The sequence below is a fragment of the Bufo gargarizans genome, chromosome 2, assembly GCF_014858855.1.
Source record: "Bufo gargarizans isolate SCDJY-AF-19 chromosome 2, ASM1485885v1, whole genome shotgun sequence".
Classification (NCBI taxonomy): Eukaryota; Metazoa; Chordata; class Amphibia; order Anura; family Bufonidae; genus Bufo; species Bufo gargarizans.
In genome coordinates this window covers 329,559,285-329,573,811 of record NC_058081.1, presented here as the reverse complement: position 1 = coordinate 329,573,811, position 14,527 = coordinate 329,559,285, and the positions used below count along the sequence as shown (strand labels likewise).

At 41.2% G+C, this 14,527-nt stretch overlaps 1 protein-coding gene across 3 annotated transcripts in view; it reads left to right on the top strand.

Annotated features, from left to right (window-relative positions):
• The window catches only part of PTPRQ (protein tyrosine phosphatase receptor type Q), a 530,509-nt gene that overhangs the window by 215,961 nt on the left and 300,021 nt on the right, over positions 1–14,527 (top strand). For all 3 annotated transcript variants that reach the window (XM_044280555.1, XM_044280554.1, XM_044280553.1), the window contains exons 23-25: positions 8,235–8,434; positions 9,535–9,778; positions 13,589–13,717. In XM_044280555.1, the coding sequence (XP_044136490.1) occupies positions 8,235–8,434; positions 9,535–9,778; positions 13,589–13,717 (573 nt within the window). The remainder of the gene's footprint in view (positions 1–8,234; positions 8,435–9,534; positions 9,779–13,588; positions 13,718–14,527) is intronic.

Sequence of the window (14,527 nt, the reverse complement as noted above, 5' to 3'; positions counted from 1 at the left end):
CCTCTAAACTCTGTGTGGTGAATAATCACGTCCAGGAATAATTGTCATAATAGTAGCAGGTGGGTGACTGGTTTAGTAGGCAAGGAAACCTGGTCATTGCAATGTGACATTGGTTTCTCAGTAGGGATGAGCATACACCTTGAAGTTCGGGTTCGCTGGGTTCAGCTGACCCCAAACCCCATTGAAGTTAATGGGGACCCAAACTTTGGAGCACTAAAATGCCTGTAAAATAGACATAGTAAGGGCTAGAGGGCTGCAAAAGGAAGGTAAGAGCAGGGCAATTGCCCTGCAAACAAATGTGAATAGGGAAATTACTTAGAATAACATAGAATATATAAAAAAAAAAAAAAAAAATCTTGAACTAGGAGGCGGAGGTCAAAGTGGAGTAGGAGGTTGAAGAGGCGGTGGATATGGTGGTGTAGGAGGAGGTAGCCAACACAGTTTTTTTTTTTTTTTATAAATTTGGGAAGATCCCAAAACATTGGGAAATAGAAAAGAGAATGCAAAGAGAAAGTGAGCTGGAGTATAACAATGGCTGTGTGCGGCCAGTATACTTGTCTACTCAACACAAGGTACGGACAAGTCCTGTGGCATCCACTACTGGTTCATTTTAATGAACGTGAGCTTGTCCACATTGACTGTGGACAGGCGACTACGCTTGTCTGTGATTACCCCCCCGGCCATGCTAAACACACGTTCAGAAAATACACTGGCCGCAGGGCAGGCCAGCACGTCCAATGCGTAAAAGGCGAACTAAGGCCATGTGCCCAATTTGGAGACCCTAGAAGTTGAATGGGGCAGACCCATCAGTCAGTACGTGTAGGCGTGTGCACACGTACTGTTCCACCATGTTTCTGAAATGCTCCCTTCTGCTAAGACGTTCCATATCAGCTGGTGGTGCTGGTTGTTGTGGCGTGCTGACAAAGCTTTTCCACATTTTGGCCATGCTAACCCTCCATTCTGAGATGTTGGCGGTGCCCCAGCTGCATTGGTGACTTCTTCCTCCTCCACTGCCTTCACCTTGTGCTTCCACTGAGCCCCTGCTGTCAGGTGGGAATGCCATCAGCAGCGCATCTACCAGCATATGCTTTTACTCGCACATCTTCCTATCAATTTACAGTGACGGAATTAAGGATAGCACGTTGTCCTTGTAGCAGGGATCCAGCAGGGTGGCCACCCAGTAATCAGCACTGGTTAGAATGCGTTTGTTGCGAAGGCACTGCAGCATGTAGTCGCTCATGAGTGCCAGGCTGCCCAGAGGCAACGACAAGCTGTCCTCTGTGGGAGGTGTATCGTCTGTGTCCTCTGTATCCCCCCAGCTACGCTCCAGTAATGCCCATGAGCTGCTTTTGGTGCCACCTTGCTATGAACACGGTTCCTCCTCCTCATCATCATCCTCCTCCACATCTTTCAGAACTGTGCCCTGGCTGAACAATTGTGTACCTGGCCTCTTTTGTTGCAGGAACCCACCCTCCAAGCCACTTGTGAATGACTGACCTGAAACAGTGGAAATGTGATGGACGTGGTGGTGTTGCTGCCACATTCTCTGTTTGTTGGGTGGCAGGTGCCACTGCCGCTCCTGAGGGGGAGTAAAAGTCCGAAACTGTAGCAGAAGAGGGAGCAGGAGGAGCCTGAGATCTTTTGTGGTTTTTGAGGTGTTTACTTCACTGCAGCTTGTGCTTTGCATTTAGATGCCTGGTCATGCAGGTGGTGCTCAGGTTTAGAACATTTATGCCTCGCTTTAGGCTCTGATTGCACAGCATGCAAACCACTTGCGTCTTGTCGTCAGCATATTGTCTGAAGAACTGCTATGCCAGAGAACTCCTTTGAGCTGGCTTTGGTGTGCTCAGTCCCTGGGTGTGGTGGGCAGTAGAAGGCATACTGGCTAGGGGATAGCCACTCTGCTTTTGCACCCTGCTCCCTCTTTTGCTGTGCGGCTGGCACTGTGTGATCATCACCTCTTCCTCCAAACTGCACACGTTACTCGCATGAACATGATTCCATGTGGGGTCTAGGACCTCATCATCCTCTACATCATCTTCCACCCACTCTTCACCCCTGCCCTCCTTGCCGGTCTGCACACTGCAGAAAGCCACAGCAGTTGGCGCCTGTGTTTCGTCATCATCAGAGACATGCTGCGTTGGTCCTCCCATGTCCACATCTTGCACTCAATCTCTTCCACTTCTGGGGCAGGGCTAGGTGGATGACCCACGGAAACCCAGCCAGCAAAGTCTTCAAAAAGCTTAAGAGACTGCTGCATGACTTGGGGCTCAGACTGCTTGGCTGATTTGCAAGGGGGTGAGGTTAATAACAGATGCCCACTCTGCACTTTCAGCAGAGGACCGGGTGGGAGACAATGTGAAGGAACTGGAAGCACTGTCAGCTACCCAATCTACTATCGCCTCTACTTGTTCTGGCCTTACCATTCCTACACTGGTATTCGGGCTTACAAAACAATGCTGAAGTTTTTGTCGTCTACGTGCACCTGAGGAAGGTGTATCATTTGGGCTTGTAGCTGGCACAGATTGACCATGTCCTATCCCTGCAACAGGAACTCCACCAACACCAGCAGGACCATGACCAGGGCCAGGTCCCTTTATTTGATGCTCTCCTCATTCTTCAAGGTCACCCACCAAACTAACAGACGGATTAACTATGTCAATTTCACTGTCATGTAGTGGTCAGGGAATCATTCTTTCCTCTAACCACTGTCATAGGAGGATTACTACTTGGATTTTGGACCTGTAATAACTCTGTAACATAACTGAATTTCATCTTTCCCATTTGATAAAGGTGGCTCATGTTACCATCAGGACTTACTGTAGCTGTTCAGCTAAGACCTGTCCTAGGTTGCTAATATAGCTTATATGTTTGTACAGCTAAACCTGCCAATAACCTTAATACAGTTCCTATGTTTGTGTGTTAAAGGTAAAAGCAGAGTTATTTACAGTGACTTCATGTTTGGATGTCATAAAACTGTTATATATTGTGTTCACAGAAGCAGAAAAGATAATGTGCCTTTAAAATTCATTCATATAATGTAAGGTAAGCTCAATGACACAGCATAAACAACCGAAAACATAGAGTTAAACTGTTGTTGCTGGGCAGGAGTTTTGACCAATCACAGCCAGCCTCACACATAGCCTGCGTGGGAAATCTCCCTAGCAGGAGCTGCTAGAATCATTACACCAGAGGAGAGGAGCTGAACAAACATTCACTCCACTAAGAGCTGTGTTTTATGGAAGCCGAGAGGCCAAAATAGGTATTTAGAACAATTATATAATGTTCGTATTGTTAGTATTGTGATTAGAACTGCATACTGAACCAGTTATATGTGTGTTTACTTACAGTTCCACCAAATACCATACAATTTCAAACTACAAAGTTCACAATCCAAATTCAAATTCCATATTGTAATCCAAATTGCATACAACCATACCAGATCATAATCAACCAATCTGCAAATAGTTACTGCTAACTGCATACTGGAAATTGTGACCAAATTCAGCAAGTAGAATTATTAGTTAGACCTCAGATATACCTCTTAGAGAGATCATAAAGTGCTTAAATAACTTAAAGTGAGAGTACAGCTACTCAAGAGAGAAATATATCCACCATTTTATGTTGAATGACAAGATTGAACAGTTGGACCACCATCTTATGCATACCGCCATTTTGTGATATCTTTTCAACACGTGTTTTGTACATGGACTATCTGCTGCAGAGGTGGCAGTGTTATATGAAGAAAAGTTGAAGTTAATAAAGAAGTTTTTTCAAGCATTTGTTGTGCTCTTTAAACCTACTATTTCCATAGAACGACGCTAGAGGAATTACAGAGTAATAGACAGTCTGGTTAGACTAAAAGTCAGAGTTACCAAAATTCTTCTAATGCCACAGCAAAAAAGGCACTTCATAGTGCTGCGCCTGCCACACTTACAGTAGAGCTGAATATGGTTTTGTGACACAAAACAAGACACTTAAACGCATTGGTGGATTAATTGAATCATCAGCGTCATGGAAGGAGAAGCTGATCCAGCAATGGAGGGGATTACACATGTAGAGTATGACATGCAGGCAGATGGCGGATGAATGACAGCGAACAGAAATGAAGCAATACTGAGCTGACTTTATGTGAATTCAAACCAGCAATAACCAGAACCATGCACAGCACAGCAACAAAGAAATTCCCAATAAATTCTATAATACATAGAAAACGCACTAGACTCAGTGGAATTACAAATACTAGAAACCACAGAATACACACTAAACTAAAAGAAAAGAACATAGTAACAGAATCTGGGAGGAAATGCACACGGCAAACACTATACCCAACCACCAGACTGAGGTGAGGCTTGAATATAAATACAATCAGCACTCCACCCTTCTCAACCAGGCATAGCAAGCTAGATTCAAATGCAAGTCAGTGGCATATCAACTGCCCAAACACAGTAACTGGGTAAATTTCAAGCACAAGGTAGACCCCATTACTCAAACCAACAACAAACAGAGGTTTCTTCTGTACCACAGTAGGCTAGTTTGACAATAAGCATTTTGCTGCCCCAACTCCTAAATTCACCCCTGAATTATAGAGAAATGGCAAAACTGTATTGGCGATATTGAAGAAGAAAGTTGGTATTTCTGAAGGTATCTACCAGTATGGTTAGTGTCCTTACATTACAGGGGTTTCATACTAACATGAGATCATAGGAGACCAAGTGCTAACACTAGAGGGGTATCCTGAAGCTGTTGGGGCCCAATGCAAAACATGTCTGTCTACTACCTATGTTATAGTTACACCCATGGCTAATATATATATTGTGTTAAAGGGAACATGTCACCATGAAACTTCAATGTATGCTAGAGGCACCATGTTATAGAGCAGAAGGAGGTGAGAAGATTTGTATGTAGCTTTATGGTAAAAGATTCTGCAGAACTTGTAATTTATTCAATTAAATTACTGCCTTTTCTGGGCTGTGAAATCAAGCAGATGGCCCTATCAATGATTGACAGCCTTACCTCTATGACTGTGCAAACAGAGATAGCTGTCAATCACTGATAGGGCCTCCTCCTTGACATCAACCCCAGAATAAGCAGGAATTTCAATTAATGAAATACAATTGGAATGAATCTTTTCTCATAAAACTATACAAATCTACTCCTTCTCTATAACATGCTGTCTTCAGCTCAAACACCATATTGAATGTGACAGGTTCCCTTTAGAATCCTTCTTTCCTCTGAAAGGCTACAAATCTGTCCTTGTGAGCTGCCAGATGAAGGAGATTGCCTCAATGGAGGCTTGTCTAGGCTCCTCCGAGCAGCTTCTCACAAGGACTAACCTGCAGCCAATGCTATTTGCAGGTGATGAATTTTAGCACACCATATATTACTGTGTCTTAAAACTTGATGAGCTGACACATTAACATATATTTATATTAGTGCAGAACTACTTTAAAACTCAAATCATGCTTCTACAAATCAAAATTTACATTTTATCCTTCAAGAGTAAAAGTAGCAGGGATTACTGTCAGTTCTGTATTCACCTTGTTTATTTTCATATTCAAAAAGGACCTGTCTCCTCTCCTCATGCTAAAACAATGTCGCATAAGTCTGCATTGTGCAATTCCTCTGTTGTTCCTGCCGAATATTTATGAATAAATTGACAACTAAGTATTGCCATTCCCTACACAGCCTGACACCAACAGTACAAATTTCACAGTGTCAGACTGAGCAGGGAGACACCCTCAACTGGTAACATCCAGTAGTCAATTTATTTATAAATTTCCAGGAGAAATATTGAGTAACATCAGAAATCGAATAACTGTTATACGAGGCAAATACAAGGTTTTGCTAAAACGCGTCAGGAGAGCTGACAGCTCCTGTTTGGGTTCTCTTCAGCACCCACCACAAACATATCTCCTGTATTTATACTGCCTACAATAACACATCATAGTGATCACACATCGTCTCCTGTTCTGTCATAACATTTGCTACTCGCAACTAAACCGATGTTCTGTAGCTTCAGCCAATTTGAAGTTATAACATAAGCTCATGGAAATGCCTTATTTCCACACCTAGTGAAAAATGTGGACATGACTGAGGCCTCCTGAATATATATCTAATTCACATATAAAATATTGCTGTGGATGGAAGATCCTAACATCTCTACACTATAAAGCTGTTATTATGGCTGTTATTATAGAGCATTTCCTTCTTGGATATCAAGTAATTATGCAGAGTTATTTGGAATTGTGACGTTATGAATGTATTTCAGGGGTCAAGGAAAGCTGGGTTACACCTGTTAGACAGCTATAATGAGAAATACAGCGGAGATTAATCACGAAGGGAATCTTTGGAGTTAGTTTTGCTTTGAGTCTTTGTAGACATGATTTGCACTGAAGTTTTTTTTTTTTTTAAACATAACTCTTTATCTAGAGATTTGTAACTTTTTTGATGATTTAAAGGGGCTTATACTCCTCTAGATAGGCCATCAGTATATAATCAGTGGGGGTTCGACGCCTGGAACCCCTGCCAATCAGCTGTTTGAGAATTCACCAACACTCACAGTAGCACTGTAGTCTTCTCACAGTTTATCCTACGCCAAGCTCATCCCCATTGAAGTGAATGTGGTTGAGCTGTGATACCAAGCACAGCCGCTACAATGTACTGCGTTGTGCTTAGTAAGCTGCGAGAAGGCTGCAGCGCTATTGCGAGCACCATTGCCTTCTCAATCAGCCGATCGGCGGGGGTCCAGGGTGTCAGACCCTTACTGATCAGATACTGTTGTTTTCTCAGAAAACCCCTTTAAAAGTTGTGGTTGATAAATCGGGGTACATCTAATTAATATAGTTACAAGACCAATTTTACAGCAGCTTTTCAAAAGTGGCATGAGGGCATAAAATTGCTAATTTTTGGGCCAAATTGTGTGAGGTTTTTTTTTTCAGCCGCAAATGATAAATTCCCCCTATATATATTTTTTTTATGACACCCCCCCTTCCCTTTCAACACCTTACAAGAAGTAGTAGTTCGGACAGGAATGTTAACTCTTTAATAGAAGTGGACAGCTAAAAAGCTTGAGATAATGGAGAAAATGTACTGATCAAAATGTGCGAGAATTCTGGTGCAATTTGCACCAAAAAACCGGGGTACATGCTTTCCACCAAATTTCTTAAAGGGGTTATTCCACAAAAAGTATTTCTAAGCAATGAACAGGTCATTTCAAATAAAGTATTATTGCAATGTGCAGGAAATAAAAGTATTGTTTAGTTTTTACCTATATTATATTTTCCTCTCTGATCACATCTCCTGCTGTTTTTTCTGCATTTAGTGGTGGGCTAACATGGTAGGCTAGCTGCTCTCTTTCTCCTCTCAGTGATGATCTCATAGAGAAGCAGATGGAGCAGTCCAGAAGCCTTCCACTCCTTTGTCCCTACTTCTAAATTCATAGAAAAATACAGCCATATTTCTTTCTAGACAGTGTAAAAGCAAAAAGCATTGCATACCATAGTGCTGTTTATTACTGGAGTCTCTGGTGCTGACTTGGAGTGTGCATCACTCCAAATATTTATATTTTTTAATTTGTGGGATAACCCCTTTAATGATTTTTGGTATTTTTTTGGGCTCATTTGACATGAGCACAGCTTTTAAAAAAGGGGCCTGACTTAATATAAAACAATGTGCTTAAAAATTTTGCCAAAATTTGGGCACACAGTTTTGGAGCTAAGTAAGCTAATAGGTAGTATAATCGTAGCCTAGACACTGTAAAGATGCAACCCGTTTATCATCCAGCATCAGCCGCTGTGATAAATCTTCTACATTTCTGGACTGGTTTGTCTTAAGGGATAATGTATTAACATTTTTTTTCCGAGTGTTTGAGTTTAGTAAATGTAAACTGCTAGGTATAACACAAAACACACTATACAGGGTGTAAATAAAACAAATTTGGTGCAAATGCCTGCTCCACTGACAAAACATGCAAATTCACTCCACTTTTCTGGTGCAGCACATTTGATACATTACCCCCTAAGTTTACAGTGATTACAAATTTGGATTTATCTGCCCCAGTGTCTCTTATTTTACATTGTATCAGTCCATTCTTTGAGAGCAATGAATAGAATGATAAATGGCATTGTAAGTTAATTTGTGTATTATATATTTTTTTATACTTTTATATACTTTTTCCTGTTTATGTTCCACATTGAATCGTTTTAATATAAATGTGACTTTTCTTGTTACAGCTCCAGGAAAAGTTGTAAATTTGACTGTGGAAGCTCTTAACTCATCAGCGGTGAATCTTACTTGGTTTTTACCAACACAGCCGCATGGAAAAATTACCAGCTTCAAGATAAGCGTTAAACATGCAAGGACTGGAGCAGTAGTCAAGGACACCACTGTGAAAGTAGAAGACATTTTGAATGGAGCATTGCCAGAATGCACTGTAAGTGCTGTCTCCAATATTCTAAACTAAATAATTAGGTTCATGGAGCTCTACCTGACTCCCAAGTTTAATAGACCACAATGGTGCAGTTACAGTGATCCCCTGCTGCCCCCTACTGGACTAGCTGCATAACAACAAATCTGAACTCACATACTAATGGAGCAGAGCTGTTATGATCCATTTGGGGCTCAGTATAGCTAATATTTGCAAGCACTGTACAATGATGACTACCTAAGGACACTAATAGGAAACCAATGATAACGGGCCTTGGAAAACATTAAGATTAGCATAAATATCTATTTTCTTCTGTTTGGGCTAGTGATATATTGTTTCCAGCTGCCTTTGTTAGATTATTGCTGAAGCAGCGAGCTAGACATTTTGACCTCAAATCTGGCCTTTGTCTCCATCAATACTGCAGACGTGTAGGCACAAGCATGCATGGTTTTTAACATGCTTGTCGTGTGGTTAGCGGTTTTGCCATTATATTTTATTTAGCTAGAAACAGGCCTTAGCAAAAGTTGACATAGGGAGGTTAATTAGCGTATGACAGACAAAATTACTGGTGTGGAAAATTTGTGCCATAAAGATAGCAGTTACTTGATTCTAAGGGCTCATACCCACAAACGTATATTCTTTCCATGTCCGTTCCCTTTTTTTCTGCGTACCGTATGCGGATGGATTCATTTCAATAGGTCTGCAAAAAAAAAAACGGTTACTCCGTGTACACATGTCCTATTGTTGTCCGCATTACGGACAAGGATAGGACTGTTCTATTAGGGGCCAGCTGTTCCGTTCCGCAAAATATGGAATGCACACGAACATCGTCCGTATTTTTTGTGGATCCGTGTTTTGCGGACCGCAAAATACATACGGTCGTGTGCATGGACCCTAAGACTTAGGAAATATACAGTAAAGGTAAATAGCAGAGGATGCTAAGTTTTTATAATGTAAAAGTTTGTATTTTCATTTGTGCCTAGAGTGTTCCTAGCTTGGCTTAAAATGTTGATTTTTTTTGCATTAGTCTTTATTTGCAGAATGTATCATTATGAATGTTGAATTAATATATGCATGTTTATATATGTATACATTTTTCTTTATAGGACAAAAGCGAATCATTTTTATGGAGCACATCTAGCCCTTCATCAACTCGTGGCCAGTCGACAACTACAGCTTCTCTTATAGCCCAGACTATAACCTCTCAGACATTTAATGCCATCTGGAATGAACCAATTACATATATTGTAGGACAACTTAGACCATATACAACTTACTTATTTGAGGTTTCCGCTGTTACGAGTGAACCGGGCTACATTGATAGTACAATTGTCAGGACACCAGAATCGGGTGAGTAAATGTTTTCATATTATGATTGACATTGAAGTTTCAGTCATTGACGTAAAATCTATGCCTTTTCTTTTTTAAAGGGGTTCTCCGGGCTAAAGAAATGAATGACCTATCCTCAGGATAGGTTATCAGTATCCAATTGATGGGGGTCTAACACGTGTCACCCTTAGAATCAGCTGTTTCAGGCTGCTTCAGCTCCGCAAGCTGACAGTAAACAGAGCGTAAGCAGAATACTATGGTTTCTGCTGCCGGCATACTAAAGCTCAGCTCCCATTCACTTGAATGGAGCTGAGCTGCAGTCCCCCAGCAAGGTTACTATGAAGTGTATAGGGCTGTCTGCCTCCAGCTTCTTAAACCGCATAATTCCTGGCGATGTGGCAGTCCAAAACAGCTGATCAGTTCTGGTGCTTGTTGTTCGACCCCCATCGGTCTGATATAACTGGCCTATCCTGAAGATAGATCATTCATATCTGTACCCTGGAGAACCCCTTTAATGTATAAACTGAAACAATCCTTCCTCTAACTACTGCAGCATATTTTTTCACAATATTCTTGGTCTGTTACCATAGCAGCATTAAAAGACTTTGGTGCATGGGCATCTTGTCATGTGACCTATTCTCATGAGAACAGTTACATAAGAGTGGAGGTCACATGACTAAATGTCTATTCCAAGAAAAGATAATCTCTTGATGATACCATGGCAACCCCAATATTAATCTGTTGATACCATGGCAACTCCAAAATAAGCAATATTTGCATTGTCTCAGTAAACAGTTTTATTTATTTTTTTAATGGGGGGCATACACCTTAGACAGCTATTATCCGAACACTACTTTGGCCAAAAGCTATTCCTCCTAACTCCCCATACACATGCATGCTATGCGCAGCCAAGCATGTATGTATTCTGAATCGTGAAGGAGGAGTAAGTTGCTGCCTCTGGTGGTGTGAGATGAAACGACATGTTGAAATCCAATATGCCCGATGCTTTTTTTCTCCAACATCGACCGTCTAGAGAGAAATTGATTCACCTTAATAAACAATAGATGGTCAGTCCTGATTAAATCAGTATGTTCATCTGATGTTTATGTAATGTACTTGGGCACCATTAAAGAGGTTTTTCGGTACATAGATATCCAATCCTCCGGATAGGTCATCAATATCAGCTGGTGTGGGCAGAACAGTGGACAGATCAAGACTCACCAAGTGAATGGGTGCTAAACATGGGTGGATTGGCCATAGACCTTACAGGGAAATTTCCAGTTAGGCCGATGCCCAAGGGGCCTCCCAAGCCCTATTCTCTTCCACTGTCCCGTTAGATATTGAGCTCTCAGCGGTAATTAACACTGTGAGAGTCAGAAACTCATGTACCCCATCAGCGACTGCACATGACCTCTAAATTCAACTGCTGTGGCCCACATCTCATCTCCTAAGCCCCTGCTCCATATCTTAATCCAAGACAACTGCAGAAGAACAGATAATGGCAGCTATTGATGGCTAACACAGAGGGACAGCTTTTGGGGAAATATATTCTGCTGTACTGTGGTATTTGGTTCTGCTGGGATAGTATTCTGCTCGAGTATGTTACCCCACCTTTTGTCAATTTTCAGCCCTCTACACCAAGGTATCACTTTTAGATGTTTTTTTCCAGGGCTATTTTAAGTTCCCAGTCCGCCCTGGCACAAAACTGCATCATGCCGACTCCGGGAACTACATAGTGGACAGAGTATTGCATTCAGTGTATAGCCCGAGACAGCAGATTGGTGGAGGTGCCAGGTGTTGGACCCCAGCTTATTTTAGTAGTATCTGCTTTCTGCTGTCAATATGATGTGTATGACCACAACATATATCAGTATCAGCAGATCTCACCAAGATTAGCTGGATCTACCAATGGTCTGTAGATAAATATCTTATTTTTTGTCACTTTTAGCAGAATATGGACTATTTCTGATGACTAAATTCCTATATTCTGTATTTCAACATATTTTTTTTAAGGGTTCAATTAAATGTAGAGTGCTACTGTTTTGTACCCAGTGCCCAATATCTAGGTGCTGCGTTTCACCCAACCTTTGGACTGATAAAGCAGCACTTAAAATACAATGCAGAAAGCTTTTTTGGCCTCAGCAGAACAAGTCCCCCAAAGTCAAAACACATGGAAGTGCCAGGAGAGAAGGAGCTTCTGCTGTTTTCTCTGAATGTCTGGGATTCTCCCGTGAGCAAGTACTTCATCAAACTCTTATCCTGCCAGGTCTCATGTTATCAGTTTCATTTCTAAGTAGCATGAGTTATAGGAATGCAATGCTGTGGTTCTCAGCTTTCACTCTTTGATTTGATCCCTTTATTTTCACAGAATACTTCACAGTGTGCTTCATTACTGTACAAATAAGATTTTTTGCATAGTGTGTGCATAACAGGCCTGGGCTAGTTGCTGTAGACGATCCATTGCAAGCGTTAGGTCTAATATTTGTATATTTTACTTGATTATTCTAGAAAATACATCATTGAACAGTCAGTGCATCAGTATCCCCTACTGCATAGCATGCAATCTACTTCTCTGGTGTCTGGAAAAGGTTAAAGTCTGCCTTTTTCTAGAATTTTTTTATTTTTATTTTTTTGTGGATCCATTGTAACAATGCCTATCCTTGTCCGCAAAACAGACAAGAATAGGACATGTTCTATTTTTTTTTTATGGGACTGCAGAACGGACATACAGATACGGACAGCAGACGCTGTGCTGTCTGCATTTTTTGCCGACCCATTGAAATGAATGGGTCCACATCCTATCTGCAAGAAATGCGGATCAGATGGAGACCAAAAATACAGTAGTGTGAATGCACTCTCAGGGCTCATGCACACGACCGTATGTATTTTGCAGTCTTCAAAACACCGATCCGCAAAAAAAAAATGATGACATCCATGTGACAATGCCTGTCCTTGTCTGCAAAATGGACAAGAATAGGACATGTTCTATTCTTCCGCGGAACGGACTTGCGGACATACGGATATGGAATGCACACGGACTTATTAACTTTTACAGTCCCATTGAAATGAATAGTTCTGCATACTGGCCACAAAAAAATAAATAAAATCAGAATGGACATGGACAAAAAATACGTTTGTGTGCGTGAGCCCTTAATGAAAAGTCTGTTGGAGTAAAATGTGTCAAGCGCATTAAGGGCACAAGCCTCATAAAAAAAATATTGACTCTTTGACGGGCTATAATTTATGACAATTTTCTGGCATAAATTATGACACATATGTCAGGCTGGGGAGACCAATTCCCCTTTAAATTAAGCCCCACTTACTGGTGGGGTGAGCAGTAGAAAATCCCCCAAAGTCATCCCACTATGCTCAATTTCTTAACAGTCTTTCAATAGGAGAATGAAGAATCATAAAACCCATTCAATTCAGCCCATCAATGCATTACAGACTTTGGTAATCCTTGATCCACAGGAGAACTATACACAGCAATATCTCGGGAAGGCCACATCGATTCTCCTGCATCTGCTATTGTCCAGTTCAGCAGCCTCTACACAGTCTGATGGTTTCAGCAGCAGCCTATAGTCTGACAATGGGCTGACAATTTAGCCACACTCTGTATAATATAAGCACTGTGGTTTTGAATCACAGTTGCTTTGAGGTTGTTGTTCACATGCTCCAATATTAAAAATAAAAGTCTAAAATCTTTATATCAGTTTTCTGTAATTCCCTGGAGGGTTTGTTTGGGCCTGACAGAGGACCATGGATTGTATTATATTTAATATAATAAATGTACATTGCAGTTTCATTAAACACATTTCCATATTGTTTCAGTGCCTGAAGATCCTCCTCGGAACCTTGTCAAAGGCAACATCACAGCAAGATCCTTCTCTGTCACTTGGGATGCTCCGACTATTGTGACAGGAAAATTTAGTTACAAAGTTGAATTGTACGGTCCCACTGGTACGTAAGAATAATTACCGATTGTGAAGGATTTGAGAAGGGTCATGTTAAAGAAGCTTTGAGGCTAGTGTCTTCCATACTAGTATCTCTGTTGTCTCTCATGAATTGTACGGTCCCACTGGTACGTAAGAATAATTACCGATTGTGAAGGATTTGAGAAGGGTCATGTTAAAGAAGCTTTGAGGCTAGTGTCTTCCATACTAGTATCTCTGTTGTCTCTCATGAATTGTACGGTCCCACTGGTACGTAAGAATTATTACTGATTGTGAAGGATTTGAGAAGGGTCATGTTAAAGGAGCTTTGAGGCTTCTGGCTTCCATACTAGTATCTCTGTTGTCTCTCATGAAGTGGATTAATATGTAAATGTCCTAAATCGTGAGCATTCCAGTAGTACCTTCCATATGTATTCATATAAGTTGCTTACTGTACAATCACAGGTCTGAGGTGACATGTAACCAAATATGGATCTAAAGCAACATATCTAAACACGCTTTGAAATGTGACTCTCTGGTTTTTAGAATTTTTGCTACTGCCACCTTTTGGAAGTGGCTCCATATCAGTCAAAGTCCAACTTTTTGATAAGTCTTGGAACATGACAAAGGACAATAGCCAAGCCAAATATACATCCGCAGACACCTATTTTGGGGTGCTTGCACCTCATCAGTACAAAGTTGGATTCTGGCTGGCTGAGTGTGATACCTTGAATGCAGCTTAGACAGGGTGCTGGCTCTCATTAAAGAGACCACCTGTGTATGAAGACTTATTGGTTATTCTCTGGGGGGAAAAAGATATGCATAGAGGAATCTCCCA